General features: G+C 42.9%; 1 protein-coding gene across 1 annotated transcript in view; it reads right to left on the bottom strand.

Moving 5' to 3' along the window:
- SYCP1 (synaptonemal complex protein 1) overlaps positions 1–21,672 on the bottom strand; it is a 149,262-nt gene that overhangs the window by 108,568 nt on the left and 19,022 nt on the right. The window contains exon 2 of the mRNA XM_077484458.1: positions 11,680–11,747. Coding sequence (XP_077340584.1) covers positions 11,680–11,747 — 68 coding nt within the window. The remainder of the gene's footprint in view (positions 1–11,679; positions 11,748–21,672) is intronic.

The following is a 21,672-nucleotide window of genomic DNA, read 5'->3' as shown; positions in this document are numbered from 1 at the left end:
TGAGGACATCGCCTTTGGGTGTAGTGTGCTGCAGGTAGCGGTACAGGTTCCTCGGGTCTGATTACACCCTATGTTGTGTGGTTCCCCTCCCCTCAGATAGCATTGCTCTGGGACATCCCATCAGTAATTACTGAGTCTCTGTGTCCCGCGATGTACGAGAAAGAAAATAGGATTTTTTATAACAGCTATAACCATATAACCCCTCCCCCTACTGGAGGTACCTCAGTTTTGTAGCACAGCAATATAAGTGTATTAGAAGAGGGGAGGGACCTCTGTGTTCAGTGATGTACCTCAAAAGAAAAGGATCTTACAGGTAAGCCGTTATAAAAATCCTATTTTTTAATGTGAACTATCAGACAGGCCAATTCGGTTTGTTTCAGGCTGGCTGGTAAGTTGAGCTGGTAATTTTTCTTTGTTTTTGTTTGACATGCGTTGCCCTTCCATGTGCTCCTTGCTGTTAAGGCCAGTTATAGTGTGGGGCAGTTGCTTTTTGTTTGTACTGTTTAAATGGTGAGGGGGCACACTGGACACCTTTGCTGCCATTGTGCTATTTGCTGGGTGTCCAGTGCACCCCTGTGCCTTTAAGGAGAAGTGGGTTCCGTATATAGAAAATGGACAGAGTCCAAAGTGAATCTTCAAGGAGAGACAACCAGTGATAAAAAAACATTTTATTTAAAAATATAGTGTCTGAACAGATCAATATATTTGATCAGATCTATATTAGCGTCCCCAGCAGTTTAGGGTTCCCAAAAACGCAGCATTAGCGTGATCAGCCCAGATACCTGCTAGCACCTGCGTTTAGCTCCTCTGTCCAGCCCAGCCAAGTGCAGTATCAATCGGTCACTGTCACTTACAAAACATAACTGCAGCGTTTGCAGAGTCAGGCCTGATCCCTGCGAATGCTAACAGTTTTCTTGGTAGCATTTGAAGCAGTCGCTGACAATCAGGTGCTCTTTTCCTGTGAGTTTCACTAGTTGTATCAGTAAATTTAGAGGCCACAATGTCCAATTAAAGGTACACTAGTGAAGAGGCCTACAAGTTTCTGAGCATGACAGATGAGAGTGAAGAGGAAGTCATCCATCTGTCAAATTCAGGCTGAGAATACAAACCAGAAGACAGCAGTGGCACCCTGACAGATAGCTCTGATGACGGAGTAGTGGTTCCTGCCAAGGTCAGGCATACCCGACCCAGTTCTTCTGCTGTTGAGGTTCAACAGCAGAAGCCGACAGCCGAAGGGCTCTTGTATGGAGCAAAGAGACAGTACTAGTGACGCTCATCCTTCTGGTGAACTGGCAAGCACCAGCAGCCTAGTACATCCTGGCACTGCAGTAACACTTGGTGATGTGGCGAGTCCCATAAGTGCAGATCAAGCTGGTGTGGTGACTAGCACAAGTAGTGTCCCCCAGCCACCAAGAAGACCAACACAGGCCCATCGAGCCCATAGTGCTCATCTCGCTGCATTTGCCAATCTGAATTGGGAGCCCATACTTCCCCCATCCAGAAACATTTCATTTTACGTCACTTGATTTTTATTCACCATTTTTCACTATAGATCTAGTGGACCAAAGCAATTTGTATGCTGGTCAATTCATCGCCGCTAATCCCCAGTTGACCCTTGCCAGAGATTGGAAAACTATTATGGTTTCCAAATTTAAGACCTTTCTGGGCCTATCCCTTCTCATAGGCATAAGTAAAAAGAGTGAGTTGGGGTCATACTGGTGCACTGACCCAATTCATCATATGCCCCTGTTCTCTGCTTCCATGATATGAGTAGATCTTGCGTTCATGCATTTTAATGACAGTGAACTCTGTCGTCCTTGGTGTGACACTGGATTTGATCGGCTCTACAAAATTCGGCCCCTTGTAAACCACTTCAACCAACAGTTTGCAGCCTTGTTTACTCCCGATCAAGTTGTCTGCGTTGAGGAGTCCCTGATTAAATTTTCTGGCCGCTTGGCTATCAAACAGTATCTTCCCAGCAAGCGTGTCAGATATGGGGTCAAGATGTATAAGCTCTGTGACAGGGCAACAGGCTATACATATAGTTTTATGGTTTACAAGGGACGAGATAGTCACGTGGAGCCGGAGAACTGCCCAGACTACATAGGGAGCGCTGGTAAGATTGTGTGGGACTTTGTATCACCCTTATTCAGAAAGGAGTACCACTTGTACGTGGACAATCATTATACAAGCGTGCCACTTTTTAGTCACCTTTTTGATTGTGGAATTGGCGCATGTGGCACCGTGCGGTTTAATCTCCGGGTCTTCCCCCCCAACAGCTTGAAGATTCCCGACTTAAGACAGGGGGAGTGAGCCTGCTGGAGATGTAATAATTTGCTTGCAGTGAAGTGAAGGGATAAATCGGAAAGTTTTTGTTCTGTCCTCCATTCACGCAGACACAACAGTCGAAATTCCTATGGCGACTGGTGTTGTGGAGAAATCCCTGTGTCCACGAATACAACCTTACCATGGGAGGGGTAGACCTCAAAGACCAGATGTTGGCACCATACTTAACTGCCCATAAGGCCAGATGCTGGTACAAAAAAGTGTCTGTATATTTATTCCAAATAGCTCTGCTGAATGCTTCTGTGCTATACAAAGCTTCAGGAGATACTGGATCCTTCCTAAAATTCCAGGAAGAGATAATAACAGCCTTTCTGTTTCCAGACAGTGGATTTAGGCATGGCATGCGCTTTTATTTAACCTCCTGTCCTGACCAACCTGATCTCTACATCAGTGACGGTTTCAAACTCTACCACACACTAGTGGAGTATTAGCATAGGGTACAGCACTACACAGTCCCAGGGCACACTTATACAAGGTCTTGAAAGATGAGATGGCCATCACATTTTGAGAGACCCTAATCTGGAACGTTTACAGTTGCAGTTTACATAAAAGTGCAAAAAAAAGGCAAAAAGATTTGTTTTATTTATCGTTCTCTCCCTTATCGCTCTCTATTGTTCCATATCTATAGTTCTCACTCTATTGTTACTGTATTTTAGAACAAATGTTTTTTTTTCCACTGTGCTTAATTGAATTTGCTTTGTAGGTATGGTATGCCTTACTGTTATACTGTAATGTTACTTTGTTTTATTGTTAACCATTATTTGCTTAGCAGGTATGCCATTCAGCCGCAGCACGGGTTTATTTATTCTGACAGCAACAGCATTTGCTCCCACGATACGTAAAGCTGTGACTCCAGGACTGTAGGTGATTTCACTACCACAATAAAAAAAAAAAAAAAGAGCATATATGTTGAAGCATGGGGGCCGGGGTGGTGATTTTCTCCTAACATTAGGGGCGGATTGCCCCCATGCTTCGGCATATATTTTTTTTTTTAGGCACAGATTGCAATAAACCATTCCCGCCATCTTCCATGGTTTTCTGGGGCACTCCTGTCCCACCAGGGAATCCAAGAATACAGCAGGTGGTTTCATCAGCTCCATCCGCTCCATCCATCTCTATGGCCTAGGAAAGCGGAAGCTATGAGCATTTCATGACTTAGGTTTCACCGGATATAAACAGCGCCATTGGGAAAGCATTTTATCACACCGAACTTGGTGTAGTCAGATGCTTTGAGGGAAGAGGAGAGATTTAGAGTCTAATAGACCCCATTTTTTTCAAAAAAATGAATACCTGTCACTACCTATTGCTATCATAGGGGATATTTACATTCCCTGAGATAAATAGCCAAGAAGAGATTGCACAGGCGGTAGCAGAGGCCCAGGATACTATTAAATACCATGAGGAAGTAATGAATAACTATAGAGACCAAATGGACGAATTTGAGTACAGGGACCGGCGCCAGAATATACGTATACGAGGACTACCTGAAAAATACCATAGTAGTGACCTGCCAATGGTGGTTCAAAAGCTATTTTGTCAAATTATGGGAACAGCTGCGCCTGAATTTATTGAAATGGATAGAGTTCATCGTGTCACCTCTTATGGTATTCAAAATAAAGACAAGCCTAGAGATGCGATATGCAAACTGCATAAGTACACTATAAAGGAAACAATAATTAGGATTGCACGGGACACCCCCACAATTGAATATGAAGGAGCCATATCCTCTTGTTCCCTGACATATCCCGCCGCACACTAATGCAGCGTAGAATGGTCCGACCATTACTGGAAGCTTTACAGGCAGCGGATATTAGGTACCGATGGGGGTACCCATTTCGCTTGATAGCATCAAGGAATGGGAAAACAGCAGTACTCAGCACCAGAGACGACTTAAGAGTTCTTGGAAATATTAGAACTTCCACTAATCGATTTCCAGGACTGGAGAATAGCTAACTCTATGCAACGACCTGAGCCTTGGTCTCAAGCGGGAGGAAAAGGCTAATGAAAAACCTTAGTATACCTTAGTATAAGAGGGGGAGGGAGAGGGGAGGGGAGAGAGGGGGCTTGCTATATATTAATGTTGGGTCCCTTCTCCTCACCCCATCGGAACCTTTTTTTCCTTTTTTTTTTCCTCTCTGTGGGGGAAAATGTAAAGGGTAATGGGGAGAGGGAAGGAGAGGGAACTCAACGGAGAGTTGGGGAAGGAGGGGGGAGGATTGAAGGTAGGGAAAAGAAGAGAGACTCAGTAAGAAATAGAAATAAGCGAAGCCAGGAGGGAGTGGGGGGAGGTATGGGCCAGTTCTCAAAATCACTACTTAAATTTTATTGCGGGTTTTTTTTTTCCCCTCAATTAGGCGGGTCCCATTGAAAGGGACTGACTAACCTGCGATATGCAGGAGGGGGGGGGGGGGAGGGCTCGGGAGGAGCAAGGAGCAACCAAGCGGGCTCACCCTACCGATAGTTGGTACATTTTACTAAGTAAAGTGTTAGGTTGTGGTCGGTATGGAATTTTTCTGAGGTTCTTTTGTAGGTGTACATGGAGGTGGGGAAGACAAGATACGCAGCAACAGATTAAGAATGGTATATATCTAGATTAAAGAAATGGCTAAAGTATTAAAAATAATGACTTATAATGTAAGGGGATTGTGCTCACCCCAAAAAAGGGGCCGTTTATGGCAGGAATTAAACCATCAAGCTGTAGACATAGTTTTTCTACAAGAAACACATTTTATGTCAGGATCCGTACCAAGGCTACCGTTATTCCCATACAACCAGTGGTTCCATGCAGTATCGCCTATTGCGAGAGCTAGAGGAGTATCGATAGCCTTTGGGAACACGTGCCCACTGACATCCATAGTGGTGAATATAGATCCAGAAGGGAGGTTCCTCTTTATTAAGGGAATACTGCAGGGACAAGGGTACACATTTGCTTCGATATATGCTCCAAATACTCACACAGTTGACTTTCTGGAAAAAACACTAAAAACGTTAGAAAAATTTAGGGAAGGGTTCTTGATTCTCGGAGGGGATTTTAACCACTTGCTTACTGGGCACTTAAACACCCTTCCTGCCCAGACCAAATTTTCAGCTTTCGGTGCTCTCACACTTTGAATGACAATTACTCAGTCATGCAACACTGTACCCAAATGAATTTTTTGTCCTTTTTTCCCCACAAATAGAGCTTTCTTTTGGTGGTATTTGATCACCTCTGGGGTTTTTATTTTTTGCGCTATAAATGAAAAAAGACCGAAAATTTTGAAAAAAAACGCATATTTCTTTGTTTCTGTGACAGAATTATGCAAATTATAAATTTTTCTTCATAAATTTTGGCCACAATTTATACTGCTACATATCTTTGGTAAAAATAACCCAAATTAGTGGATATTATTTGGTCTTTGTGAAAGTTAGAGAGTCTACAAGCTGTGGTGCGAATCGCACAAAATTGATCACATCTGATGTACTGGTGGCCTATCTCGCTTCTTGTGACCCGAACAAGTCAGGAAATTACAAATACCCCCCAAATGACCCCTTTTTGGAAAGTAGACATTCCAAGGTATTTAGTAAGAGGCATAGTGAGCTTTTTGATGTTGTAATTTTTTTCCCACAATTCTTTGCAAAATTAAGATTTTTCATTTATTTTTTTCTCCACAAAATTGTCATTGTAATAGGTTATTTTTCTCACGTGGCATGTGTATACCACAAATGACACACCCCAAAAAATTCTGCTACTCCTCCTGAGTATTACAATGCCACATGTGTGGGACTTTTTCACAGCCTGGCCACATAGAGAGGCCCAACATGCAGGTAGCGCCATCATGTGTTCTAGGAACATAAATTACACATCTAACTTGTTGACTATTTATTACACTTTTGAAGCACCAGGACAATGACACGTGACACTGATGACAGATGGCACTGATACGTGGCACTGATGACAGATGGCACTAATATGTGGCACTGATGACAGATGGCACTAATACATGGCACCGATGACACGTGACACTGATGACTAATGGCACTGATAAGTGGCATTGATGACACGTGGCACTGATGACAGATGGCACTAATATGTGGCACTGATGACAGATGGCACTAATACGTGGCACTGATGACACGTGGCACTGATGACAGATGGCACTGCTGGGGGAGGATGGCACTGCTGGGGGAGGATGGCACTTTTTTTTTTTTTCTCCTCAAGGCAGAACGGCTGCCGCTGCAGCCGTTCATCTCTCCCCTCTCACACTGTCTGTGTGAGGAGGGAGAGCGGCGCTGAGATATGATCTCATATGTTTACATATGAGATCATCTCCCATTGGACACGCCGATCATGCTGTAAACGGACGCTGTGATTGGCCGTTTACAGCGATCTGTGTTTGCCTGTCCCCGGGGGACACGGCGAACACAGAACTTCCGTGATAAGCGCCCACGGTGGAGCGAATTGCGGAAGTAAACATTAGGACGTCCAGGGACGGCCTCCCGGACGAACGCACCTGCTCTACGGCCGTCATTCGGCTATAGGGCGGGCGCGAGGTGGTTAACATTATTGTTGATACTAAACTAGATACAACAGGGAAAACACCACCATCACTTAGAGCACTTAAACATGTATTCAAAATATTCCAAGCTTTACATTTGGTAGATAGTTGGAGGGCATTAAACGGAGAAAGAAAAAACGACAGTTACTACTCAAAGAGCCATAATGCCTACTCCAGGCTGGACTGGATCTTGGTAGACCAATATTATTTAGAATATGTAAAAACAGTAAGTATTGAGCCAATAACGATCTCATACCATGCCCCGGTATTGCCGGCGATTTCCCCTGCATACGTGGGTCATAGGGAACGAACGTGGAGATTAAATGAATCATTATTGGACGATAAAAAAATACTAGAGGACCTTCAACATAAATTAGTGGAGTATTTTGATTTAAATACATCAGAGGAAGTATCGGAGCAAACTGTGTGGGAAGCTCACAAAGCTGTAGTTAGAGGAGAATTAATAGCACGTGGAACACGAGTTAAAAGGGAAAAAAGAAAAAAGATAGAAGATCAGCTGGAAAAAATAAATGAATTGGAGATCAAACATAAGAGTACTTGTGAACCAGGAGATGCCGGGCGGCTGGGGATTTTGAGGGAGGAGCTTTCCAGGTGCCTGTACAGAAGGGCCAGGGATAAATATAGATTCTTAGCACACAGGTTCTATGAGCATGGGAATAAATGTGGCCGATTACTGGCTAGACAATAAAAAAAAAAAAAAAAAAAGAGAGAACTATCTCACGTACACGAGATTAGAGTGAATAATAAAGTAAAGGATACGAAACTAATAGCTACGGAATTTCAACAATTTTACAAGGGGCTATATGATATCCAACCCATTCGGAGGCAGGCGGAAGATAGGGGGAGGATAGAAGAGATGAGAGAATATATTAGTAGTTCTACAATACCAACGCTCCCCCCAGGATAATAGAAAAATTAGAAGAACCAATAACTAAAGAGGAAATAAGAAAAGCAATAGAGAATCTGCAGAGGAGGAAAAGCCCAGGACCCGATGGGTTAACAAATGCATATTATAAGAAGTTTGCCCAAATTTTACACCCTTATGTAGATATTTCAATAAAATTACAGCCTCTAACCCAATGTCCTCAGAAGCACTGCTAGCATATATAACAGTTTTGCCAAAACCTGGGAAGGACCCACAGGAATGTGCCAATTATAGACCCATATCATTGCTTAATTCAGATACAAAACTAATGGCAAAAATCATGGCTACTAGAATACAAGAAGAGGTAACACAATTGGTCCATCGTGACCAAACAGGTTTTATGAAAGGCAGAGAAACCAAAGATAATACCATACGAGCCTTACACATACTTTATTGGATGCAAAATGGCCCAGATAAACTACCTAGAACAATGCTATCAATGGATGCTGAAAAGGCATTTGATAGAGTGGACTGGGATTTTATGAAGGAAGTGCTGAAAGTAATAGGTATGGGAGATCGAATGATGGGATGGATAGCAGCCCTATATGCAAAACCTAGAGCAAGAATCAAGGTAAACGGTACTCTATCAGGCTGCTTTGACATACGAAATGGCACAAGACAAGGGTGTCCCCTATCCCCAATACTGTTTGCTTTGACTCTGGAACCATTTCTGTGCAGGGTGAGAGAAAATAAGGGAATAAAAGGGATTAGAATAGGAACTGAAGAGCACAAGGTATCAGCATATGCTGATGACCTACTATTTTATCTTTCAGAACCACAGGGATCAATAATGGCACTAATGGAGGAGGTCCAGAGATATGGAAAAATGTCCAACTTTAAAATAAACATGGAAAAATCCATAATATTACCTTGTCATGTACCACCATTGATGTCAATGTTAATGAAGAATAACTTGCCATTTATGTGGGAAAAGAAATCATTACATTATTTAGAAGTACATATCACGGCAGAGGCCAAATCTTTATATGAACTTAATTATGTATCTCTAATAACAGAAATAACCAAAGATTTAAACAGGTGGAAGGGTCATTCATTGACATGGTTCGGAAGGATAAATACTTTGAAAATGAATATAATACCTAGAATAATATATATCTTATATACTGTACCTATAGCAGTGCCTCAGGTCTTTTTTAAGAGAATACGTAAAATGTTCGTATCTTTTATATGGAATGATAAAAACCCTAGGATAGCATATGATATCCTGCACAGAAATAAGAAGGAAGGTGGAATAGGGCTTCCAGATGTCTTTATGTATTATAAAGCAATGTCTATGGTACGAATACTAAACTGGTGCCATGACTCCTTAAACGAGGCATGGGTTTCGGTAGAAGAAAGTATGGCGGCAGAAATCTAGCAGGGGCTCCATGGATACAGGCCACGAATAGAGCGCTATCAAAGTGGACATCACCATTACCACGGAACACGTTAGCAGTATGGGATAGAATGAACAAAAATGGAAAATATGCCCCACGCACATCACCGCTAGCCCCATTAGGTGGATACCCATGGTTTCCACCGGGGAAAGAAAAGGGAGCATTAGGTTCCTGGGGCTCAGGGGGAAATACAAGGTGTCTAAGATATGCTCAATTAGGAAGTTTACTCCCCTTAACAGAGTTAGTATCATCACAAGGAGATATACATATATGTCGAGATGGAGATATTACCAAATGAGAGATTTTTTTAACAAACTAGAACCTCAAGTAAGACCTCTGAGCTCCCTCACGACATATGAGAAGATGTGCATGAAAATGGAAAAACCAAGTAATTTACTATCTCACATGTATAAATTAGTTCTTAGTGAACAAAGTAACACACTTCCTTACTTTATAAGAGAGTGGGAGAAGGAATTAAGATGCACATTTAGACCAACACAAATAAAAAAACTTATGGAAATGACGCACTCGACATCAATAAGTGCAGCAATACAAGAAATATCATATAAGTTTATAGCCAGATGGTACCGAACCCCAGCCAGAATAGCAGAGATATATCCAACAGCGGATGGGCATTGCTGGAGAGGATGCAAAGATAAGGGGACATACCTTCATATATGATGGAGTTGCCCAAAAATTAGGATATTTTGGGAGGGAGTGGCAATTTGGATAGGGAGGATAACAGCAAAACCTATAGAAATGACACCCCTACAATATCTGTTTCACGGGACAGAGGGATCCATCAAATCATACAAAAAAGAAGTCATACCACATCTGCTGAATGCAGCAAAAATATTAATACCTAGATATTGGAGGCAGATAGCATGTCCCACCGTATTGGAATGGAAGAGAGAGGTAGATAAAATAATGGAGACTGAAAAATGGATATACAATATAAAAAATCAACAAGAAAAATATAAAAACATATGGGCAGGCTGGAAGCACTATTCCCGAGAGATAGAGAAAGAGTAAGATATACCAGATAAAGGATTCTGATAATCCCTCCTGAACCTCCCAGAGGTCCCTAAAGGGAGAGGGAGGAAGGAAGGGAAAAATCGAGACGTTGCTGCGTAAGCTCGTGTCCTCCAAAGGTGCATCATAGAAAGGGTAAAGGGGAAGGGAGGGGAGAAGGAAAGAAGAAAGAGAAAGACATGAGAACCGAACCACAACCTTTAATTTTTTTTTTTTATTTTTTTTTGTAGTGTGTTTTTTTAGTAAAGGAATCACGAGGGCATAATAAAAGCACATAAAGAAGGGAAATAACACAGGGGGCAGATTTAATTCTCCCCCCCCCCTTTTTTTTTTTCTTCTCTCACAGGATGTCTCTCCTCCAGTAACCCCCCCACCCCAGGCCACCATCTAGTACTGTTATAGATATGTTATGGATAAGTATGTATGTAAATGTGAAGACATTGAAGGACTTGTTTAAGCCTCAATGCCTTATGCAGGCCATACACAGTCGAATTTCGAACGAATTTTCTTTTCAAAATCAGAAAATTCGTTTTTTTTGGTGATCCGATGATGCCACCATTGATTTTCAAAATTCGGCCGACCAAGCCTTCAATTTCACCTCATGTTGCTACAGAAAAGAATTTTCTTGGCTGGGAATCTTTTCTCTCCGTAAATTTTCTTTTATCTCTGTACATTTTCTTTTATCTCCGTACATTTTCTTTTCTTATTACGTTTCTCGCACGATTCTCCCATCATTGATTAGAAAATCGATCGTTTTTCAAAAAATTTCCAACATGTCCGATTCCTCAAATTTTATTTCCGCACGAAAATCGGCTGTTACTGCAGCCCACTAATGGTGCGAAATTCATACGAAAATTCTTAGATATGATTTTCGAAAGAAAATTCTTTCGAAATTCGAACCGTGTATGGCCGGCATTAGGATTGAATGCAATTGTTTGTTGAATTTTACATAAGGAAAATAATAAAGATGATTTAAAAAAAAAAAAAAAAAAAATAGTAACTTCAGGATTTGATAGGAAACCTGACTTTGCTGGTGCAGAACTCCACCCAAACCTGGAAAACTGGGATCTGTCAAGACAATCTTCCATCATTAGGGGAGAGAGAAAAAACTGCCCTCCAACAATGCTGGGGAGAAAAGCCACGATTACAGAGGCAAGATCTGTAGTCCATCACAGGAAGAATAAATCAATGATGACAATGCTACTTAAGATATCTGTGCAGCAAAGGCAGTGTTGTCAGCCCACATTAGAAAGTTAGCAGCTCAGTGGATTTCTGACAGGATCACCAGGTATTTTTCTATACTTGCAATGTTTTGCAAAATTTTAAAGCAGTGGAAATAGTCCATGCACTGCATATATTTTTATTTCTCCACATTTACACTTTCAATTAAACAGGAATACAAACTATTTTTATTGTAGCTTACTGGTTTATTAAGTCTTCATTTTCATTTATTATATCATGTAAATTCAGTCTCAACTTTTCATTTTCGATCTGAAATAAATAAAATATGTATGAGAACTTTTTTTAAACAGCAACATACTATTTTCTGCCTCTAAATCCTTTTCAAAAGTTTATTGAAAACATTAAATAATTTAATATTTTGTGAGCATAGATATATCCCTCTCTCTTTCCCTCATCTTCCTTCACCTCTTTCCTTGACTTCTCCTCCTCCTTCCCCGCCTTTTCCCTTTTTTTTTTTTTCTCCCTCCATTCCCCCCTCCTTCCCTCCCCATCCTTTTCCACAGCTCTTCTCAGCTTTTCTCATTAGCATATTGTTATTGGTGTGTGGTGGGCTTTGATTTTCTCAACTGTGCTTTGCTACATACGGTTAGCATGAACAGTCATATATGGTTTGCGGTTATACAAATTCTGTGCCACTGCTAAAGAATGCTGTTCATAGGATATGAATGAAGGCTATCAGCTCAACATTAATCTGCTTCCCTTAGGCAGATCAAGTCTCTTCATCTTTTATGGTTTAAGCAATGATTCTCTTTGAGGAGTTTGTTGTCCTATGTAGGAGCACACAAACTACATACCATGTAGTTAATTTTTAATACATGTAGTCTTTAACCACTTCAGCCCCGGAACAATTTGCCCCTTTCCTGACCAGGCCATTTTTTGCGATACAGCACTGCATTGCTTTAACTGACAATTGTCCTGTCGTTCGATGCTGTACCCAAACAAAATGTAGGTCCCTTTTCTCCCACAAATAGAGCTTTCATTTGGTCATATTTAATCACCTCTACGGTTTTTATTTTTTGCGCTATAAACAAAAACAGTGACAATTTTGAAAAAAAATATTATATTTTGTACTTTTTGTTATAAATTAAAGCGGAGGCCCACCCTAAAATGGACCTCCGCTCATCGGAATCCCCCCCCTCCGGCGCCACAATTGGCACCTTTCAGGGGGGAGGGGGGTGCAGTTACCTGGATAATCCAGGTAACTGCACCCACTTCCGGGATAGCTGTCTGCGGAAAGGGGCGTAGATTACGCCCCTTTCCGCAACTGCCCGCCCCTTTGCGCAAGTGCCCCGCTGCCTGCTGGGAAACACACAGTTCCCAGAGGCAGCGGGGACCGTCCGAATTGCGCCGCGCGGCTCGCGCATGCACAGTAGGTAACCCGGGAAATGAAGCCGAAAGGCTCCATTTCCTGATTCCCATACCCAAGATGGCGGCGGCAGCACCCGAGTGTCGATCTAGAGATCGGCTTCGGGTGCCGACATCGCGGGTGCGCTGGACAGGTAAGTGTCACCATTTTAAAAGTCAGCAGCTGCAGTATTTGCGGACTCCCGCTTTAATAAATAAATATCCCAGAATTAAAAAAAAAATAAAAAATTCATCAGTTTTTTTCTACATATATTTTGTTTAAAAAAAATTGTACGCGTAAATTGATTGGTTTGCGCAAACGTTATAGCCTGTATAAAATAGGGGATAGATTCCTACTTAATAGGAGCACATGATCTGTCTCCTCTCCCCTGACAGAACCGGCATTTATGTGTTTACATACAGATCCCAGTTCTTGCTCTGTCATGAGCGATCGCGGATGCCCGGCTATTCAGCAACATCTTTGAGGTGCTGTAGGAGCGGTGTATACACTGCTCCTACAGCACCCCTGCCCATTGAAATAAAGGCTTTTAAACCTTTTTCGGCCATTTGTGGAGGTTAAAAGCTCCCCGCTAGCAACCAAGAAGCCCTGCAAAAATGACTGCGGAACGCCTTTACCGCCGACACCCTGGTGTTGCCAGTGTGAAAGTGCCCTAAAGTAGAAGTCCAGTCAATTCCTATCTTAACTTAAACATGCTCCCACACCCTTTATAAGCCCTGTACTAACTAACCTGTAGAGCAGGGGTCTCCAAACTTTCTAAAAAAAAAAAGGGTAATTTTACTGTCCTTCAGACTTTGGGGGGGCCGGATCTTGGTGTCAGTGGGAGGAATCGTGCCCATCATTGGTGTCAGTAGGAGGAATTGTGCCCCAGTGTTGGTGTCAGTGGGATGAACAGAGGCCAGATAAAGGCATGGAAATGGCTGCATCCAGCCCCCAGGCCAGTTTGGAGACCACTGCTGTAGAGGAAAGATGTGTTTACTTATCTATTCTCAGGGCACTCCGGTTCAGTCACGTGTTCACTCCGAGCTGCTGGCTCCAGTGAAGAGAAGAGAACACTGACAATGGTTGTAATGAATATGTGATGATGTCACCCATAGACTTACTATGAGACATCAATTGTTGACTGTCCTTCCTCTATGCTGAAAATGGCTCTGGGAACTGGTCACGTGACCGGACCAGAGCATCGGAAAAATAAATAAGTATACACATTTATCCTCTACAAGGTAGTTATAGCAGTTAGAATGAGGGTGGGAGCATATTTAAATTTAGTTAATGCAGAAGTCCAGTCAAATCCTAAGAAACCTGCACAGATCTTTTTTGGAAGTTACTACTGATGTAGCCTCACTAGTTAAATATCGTAAAAAAGAAAGGCATTCTAGTTGCCTTAGAATCAAGTCAAGTTGACAAAATTACACATTGAAATATGATTACAGTGTGAATTGGAAAAAATTAAACAAGGTTTCCAAGTATTCGATGATAAGCTGATTGCTTAACCACTTCCCGACCAGCGCACGACGATGTACGTCGACAGAATGGCACGGGCAGGCATATTGGCGTACATGTACGTCCAATCTTCAATGCCGCCCTGGTCGGGACCCCCGTGAGTCCAGTCGCGGGACCCGCGGACTCGATCGCCGCGGGCATCCCCGCGATCGTCTCATGGGACGGCTGAATGGAGGAAATGCCGTGTAAACAGCATTTCTCCATTCTACCTAGCAACTAGTGACGCTGATCTCTGCTCCATGTGATTGGAGCAGAGATCAGTGTTCACTAAATGAAAGCCCAACCCCCCCACAGTTAGTAACACACCTCTAGGAACACTTAACCCCTACACTGCCACCCACTGGTTAACCCCTTCACTGCCAGTGTCATTTACACAGGAATCACTGCATTTATATAGCAGTGATTACTGTATAAATGACAACGGTCCCAAAAATGTGTCAAAAATGTCCGATGGGTCCCCCACAATGTCGCAGTCACAATAAAAATCGCTGATCGCCGCCATTACTAGTAAAAAAAAAAAAAAAAAAAAAAAAAAATTTAATAAAAATGCTATAAAACCATCCCTATTTTGTAAACGCTATAACTTTTGCGCAAACCAATCAATAATCGCTTATTGTGATTTTTTTTACCAAAAATATGTAGAATACGTATCGGCCTAAACTGAGGGAAAAAAATGTTTTTTTATATATTTTTGGGGGATATTTATTATAACAAAAAGTAAAAAATAATGCGTTTTTTTCAAAATTGTCGCTCTATTTTTGTTTATAGCGCAAAAAATAAAAACCGCAGGGGTGATCAAATATCACCAAAAGTAAGCTCTATTTGTGGGAAAAAAAGGACGTCAATTTTGTTTGGGAGCCACGTCGCACGACCACGCAATTGTCAGTTAAAGCGACGCAGTGCTGAATCGCAAAAAGTGGTCTGGTCTTTGACCAGAAAAATGGTCCGGTCTGAAAGTGGTTAAAGCAGAACTCTGGCCAGAAAAATATGTCTATGTTGCTGCTGGTGCTCTCCTACCTTGAGCAGGCGTACTCCATTTGTTTCCTTGGGCTGTACTTTAAGAGAAAATGCATGTGCATTATTAAATTCACGGGCTTCCTTCCCTGTGATTTCTGTTCCCTCTGTCCCCACAGCCATCGGTCTTGTAACTTCCCCATTGTAGTTCTGTGCCAGTGTAGGACAGGTCTTGGGAGTGTCAGACTCCCTGGCTGTACCTCCCAGTTATAAGCATCACAACACAGCTTTTCCTTCAACTCAAACCCAGCCCCGCTCCTCTCTTAACCCCACCCCCACCCATAGCTCAGAACTCATCTCCATGATCAGCTCAGTCCCTGCCCCCCTCTCAGTACAGCCTCAGCTCCGCTTTAACAATCTCCCATGACTTCCTGCTTCTTCCAATGCACCATGGGAAGTGTATTTCCTTAAACCCCCTATGGATATCATGCGTGGCAATGCAGGAAGTTCTCCTCTTAGAGAGTGTTTCTCTAGGAAGATGACCTCACACGGTCCTGAAAATAAAGGATTACAGAAAAAGTAAGCTAAATTGATTTAAACTTTATGAGTGTTTTTATAGCTGCTGGTGATAGGATCTAAAAATGATAAACTTGTAGAATCCTGGAGTTCAGCTTTAAAACTCTGAACTGAACATTCTGGAAGGACAAATCACTTGCACCAAAAGGACTAAATACATGATGTATAATGAGGACTATAAGGACTTCAAAATGTATAATTGGGACTGGTTATGGTATAGGAGGTTTTCAAGAGGAACATTTTGAGAAACCGGGTGCAGGGAAGGAATAACAGTGGCGGGGGCCCCTGGGCTTGATCCACTTTCGGGCCCTACCTTGAATACATTACCGTATTTATCGTTGTATAACACGTATCCCAAGTTTAGGAAGGAATTTTAAAGGAAAAAAACTTTTAGGAGGGAAGTTTAACCTCTTGAGATCCGCGCTATAGCCGAATGACGGCTACAGCGCGGACCTGCTTTGCCGGGACAACGTCTATTGACTTCGTCCCGTGCACGAGCGACCTGCGCGCCCCCTGAGGGGCGCGCTCTGTGATCGCCGAGTCTATGAGACTCGCCTGACCAGGGATCCGAGCAAGGGGTGGATCCCAACCCCTTACCACGTGATCAGCTGTCAGCCAATGAAAGCTGATCATGTGACAAAACATGATTAGCTGTCAGCGCAAGGAGAGAAAACAAAAGCCGATCACCGGCGGCCGTGATCGGGACATCAGTCCCGATCACGGCCAGCGTATCAGTGCCCATCTGCCCCCTGCCAGTAACCGCCAGATAATTAAAAAAGTGCCACCCATCAGTGCCCATAGTGCCACCCAACAGTGCCATACATCAGTGCCCACAGTGCCACCTATCAGTGCCCACAATCTGCCTCAACATTGCTGCACCTCAGTGCCACATATCCGTGCCCATCAGTGTCATCTACCAGTGCCCATCAGTGCCGCCTATCAGAGCCACGTATCAGTGCCACCTATCAGTGCCCCTTAGTGCCACCCATCAGTGCCGCCTTATCTGTGCCCATCAGTACTGCCTTATCTGTGCCTATCGGTGCCACCTTATTTGTGCCTATTAGTGTTGCCTTAACTGTGCCTATCAGTGCCCACCAGTGCCACCTCATCAGCGCATTTCAATGAAGGAGAAAAATTACCTGTTTACAAAAATTTATAACAAACTATTAAAGATGATTTATTTTTTTTATTTTTTTTTGCATCTTTTTTTGTTTGTTTAGCAAAAAATAAAACTCCCAACTGTAATTAAATACCACCAAAAGAAAGCTCTATTTGTGGGAAAAAAAATGCTAAAAATTTCATTTGGGTACGGTGTTGTATGGCCACACAATTGTCATTCAAAGTGCATAAGCTGAAAATTGGTCTGGGCAGGAGGGGGGTTTAAGTGCCCTTTTAAGCAAGTGGTTAAGGAAAAAACTTCTAAATGCCCATCAATGCAGCCTTATCAGTGTCCATCTGCAGCCTTGTCCAGTGTCATTGCAGCCTTGTCAGTGTAGCCTTGTCATTTACAGCCCTGTCATTGCAGTCTTGAAGTTTAAAAATGCCACCTCAGAGATAGAGTCCTCTGTATCTCAGCAGCTCTCGGGTCCTCTCGGTGGCTCTCGGGTCCTTGATTTGGCTCACAGTCATGCACAGTCCCTGTGTTATGTCCATCATGGGGCGGGACTAGGCGTGACTGTGAGCGGAGCTGAGTACACTCGACTATGTATCTCAGCAGGGCCCGTGGGGCCACCCTATTGGGTGGGGCCCATGGGCTTGAACCCAGTCAAGCCCATTGGTAAGTCCGGCCCTGAACAGGGTGTAACCTGGGGGACAGGTAGCAGGTATAAAGCTCCCTGGGATGAGCAGTTTCTCAGGCACAGATACCAAATCCAGAGATGAAGTGACCAACAGTGCTGTGTTTATTTGTGGTATATACAAGTCCATATACAGGTTTCTGTACAGTGCTCCAGAAAACAAAATAAAGGGCAAAGTAGCAAAACACAAAAAACCTAGCCGTGTCACGGCTCTAGCTATACAATCTGCAGGCCCTCGCTACCAGGCTGAACAAGCCTAACACATGTAAGTCTCTACAAAGAACTGCTTAACAGGTTTTACCAACCTTACTGTCTTCACAGACCAACTTTGTGTGTACATCCCAGGCAGAGAGCAAAGGCTGTCTGCTCAGGTGAGCCTAAATTAGCCTGGGGAGAAGGACCAAGACCCGAACTGGATCACAGACTCCTGAATGTGTATGAGAGGAGCCTGGGAGAGGTATAAACCCTAAAAATGACTTTTCCTGGCTCTCTCTGGGACGCTCTGCTACAAGGGGTATTCTATCTTAAGAACTAGCTCTACACCCATAAACACCTGTACAAGTGTCAGTTTTTGCCCATTTTCTATGAGTTCAAAGATAAGGGCCAATGATAAGAGGAAATTGACAGACATATTTCAAAGAATAGTGAACTTGAACAATTAAAACGAAAGGGTCCAAGCCCCACAAATAAAAAAAAAAAAAAAAAAAAAAAAAAAAAAGACGAGAGCAAAAAAATAAGAAAAATCTTGTCAGTCACAGAGCACATAGTGTATGTAAATAATATTTTGAATCTTTCAGATATGAGCTATCCTCGCAGGAAGTTAAGATTGTGTTACGAGGTCTTCATTTTGCTCCATCACGTCACCTGATTTCATTAAACACATTGGTAGATGTCGAAAATATTTCTAGAAATCTACCTTTAACCACTTGACCACTGGGCACTTAAACACCCTTAATCACTTAAGGACCGCCGTATTGCCATTATACGTCATCAGAATGGCACAGGCAGGCACAAGCACGTAGATGTACGTGCCTGCCTTCCAGCGGGTGGGGGGTCCGATCGGACCCCCTCCCGCTGGATACGGCGGTCCGTTTCCCTCCGGGAGCGATCCGTGATGAGGGGATGGCCGTTGGTTTCTGGCCACCCCCTCTCGATCGCTCCTGGCCAATTATGAACTTCCTCCCACTGTGTATTGTTTACACAGGAAGGAGGAAGTGATGTCATTCTCCTCGGGGCGGTCTTTTTGACCGGACTACGAGGAGAAGACTAAAAGTAAGTGCACCAAAACACTACACTGACACATAGGTACACAAACCCCCCCCCCGATCGCCCCCCCTCCCCCCCCAGTCACAGTGTCACTGATTGCATTGATCATTTCTTTACTGATCAATGCATTCAGTGTCAGTTGTAAAAGTAAAAACTGTCAGGGCAGTTAGTGTTAGATCCAGGGTAGCCCCCTATCACCCCCCAATAAAGATTTAACCCCCTGATTGCCCCTAGAGTTAACCCTTTCACCCCCTTTTGCCAGCGTCACTAAGCGATAATTTTTCTGATCGCTGCATCAGTGTCGCTAGGTAGCTAGTTATTTTTTTAGGTTCACCGCCAGGTTTTTATATCGCTAGGTACCCCGATATACTACCCAATAATGGTTTTAACATCCTGATTGCCCCTAGTTAACCCTTTCACCCCCTTTTGCCACTGTCACTAAGCGATCATTTTTCTGATCGCTGCATCAGTGTCGCTACTGTCGCTAGGTAGCTAGTTATTTTTTTTAGGCTCACCGCCAGGTGTTTATAGCGCTAGGTACCCCGATATACTACCCAATAATGGTTTTAACATCCTGATTGCCCCTAGTTAACCCTTTCACCACCTTTTGCCACTGTCACTAAGCGATCATTTTTCTGATCGCTGCATTAACTAGCTACTTAGCGACAGTAGCGACACTTTTTTTAGGTTCACCGCCAGGTTTTTATAGCGCTAGGTACCCCGATATACTACCCAATAATGGTTTTAACATCCTGATTGCCCCTAGTTAACCCTTTCACCCCCTTTTGCCAGTGTCACTAAGCGATAATTTTTCTGATCGCTGCATCAGTGTCGCTACTGTCGCTAGGTAGCTAGTTATTTTTTTAGGTTCACCGCCAGGTTTTTATAGCGCTAGATACCCCGATATACTACCCAATAATGGTTTTAACCCCCTGATTGCCCCTAGTTAACCCTTTCACCAGCGATCACAGTATAAGTGTCACTGGTGATGCTGGTTAGCCAGTTAGTTATTTAGGTTCCCCGTCAGGTTTTTATATAGCGCCAGGGACCCCCATATACTACCTAATAAAAATTTGAACCCCCTGATTGCCCTTAGTTAACCCTTTCACCACTGATCACCGTATAAGTGTTACGGGTGACTCTGGTTAGTTTGTTTTTTATAGCATCAGGGCACCCACCATTTATTACCCAATAAAGGTTTAACCCCCTGATCACCCGGCGGGTGATATCAATTAGGTTTTAGGGTCAGGGTCTGCGTCGCCCCAGGCAGCGCTAGGTTAGTGCCAGTACCGCTAACACCCACGCGCAAAGCATACACCTCCCGTAGTGGTATAGAATCTGAACAGATCAATATCTGATCTGATCAGATCTATACTAGCGTCCCCAGCAGTTCAGGGTTCCAAAAAAACGCATTGTTAGCGGGATCAGCCCAGATACCTGCTAGCACCTGCGTTTTGCCCCTCTGCCCAGCCCACCCAAGTGCAGTATCGATCGATCACTGTCACTTACAAAACACTAAACACATAACTGCAGCGATCGCAGAGTAAGGCCTGATCCCTGCGATCGCTAACAGTTTTTTTGGTAGCATTTTATATTTAAATCCGGAAGGCAGTGCTTGGTTTTCGGGGTCCCGTACATGGCTAGGCTCCCAAAAAGTCCCCCACATGTGGTATCCCCGTACTCGGGAGAAGCAGCAGAATTTATTTTGGGGTGTAATTTGACTTCTGCCTATAGCATGTGTGAGCAATATATCATTTAGTGACAACTTTGTGCAAAAAAATAAAGTTTGTAATATTCCCGCAACTTTTGGCAAAATATAAAATATTCCATGGACTCAACATGCCTCTCAGTAAATAGCTTGGGGTGTCTACTTTCCAAAATGGGGTCATTTTGGGGGGTTTTGTGCTATTTTGGCATTTTATGGCCTTCGAAACTGATAGGTAGTGAGGAGTTAAATCAAAAATTTGCACCCTTAGAAATCCTGAAAGTGGTGATTGGTTTTCGGGGTGCCGTGCGCGACTAGACTCCCAAAAAGTCCCACACATGTGGTATCCCCATACTCGGGAGAAGTAGCGGAATATATTTTGGGGTGCAATTCCACATATAACCATGGCATGTGTGAGCAATATATCATTTAGTGACAACTTTTTGTAAAAAAATTTTTTTTTTTTTGTCATTATTCAATCCCTTAGGACAAAAAAAATAAATATTCAATGGGCTCAACATACCCATCAGCAATTTCCTTGGGGTGTCTACTTTCCAAAATGGGGTCATTTGGGGGGGGTTTGTACTGCCCTGCCATTTTAGCACCTCAAGAAATGAGATAGGCAGTCATAAATTAAAAGCTGTGTAAATTCCAGAAAATGTACTCTAGTTTGTAGACGCTATAACTTTTGCGCAAACCAAAAAATATACGCTTATTGACATTTTTTTTACTAAAGACATGTGGCTGAAAAAATTTTGCCCTCAATGTATGACTAAAATTTTGTTTATTCGATTTTTCTTATAACAAAAAGAAGAAAATATCTTTTTTTTTTTTCTAAATTTTCGCTCTTTTTCCATTTATATCGCAAAAAAAAAAAAAAAAAAAAAAAAAAATCGCAGAGGCAATCAAATACCATCAAAAGAAAGCTCTATTTGTGGGAAGAAAAGGACGCAAATTTCGTTTGGGTGCAATATTGCATGACCGCGCAATTACCAGTTAAAGCAGCGCAGT

Source organism: Lithobates pipiens, unplaced genomic scaffold (genome assembly GCF_037356315.1).
Source record: "Lithobates pipiens isolate NorthernLeopardFrog02 unplaced genomic scaffold, aLitPip1_a1.2 Scaffold_16, whole genome shotgun sequence".
Taxonomy (NCBI): Eukaryota; Metazoa; Chordata; class Amphibia; order Anura; family Ranidae; genus Lithobates; species Lithobates pipiens.
This window is presented reverse-complemented; position numbering and strand designations above follow the sequence as displayed.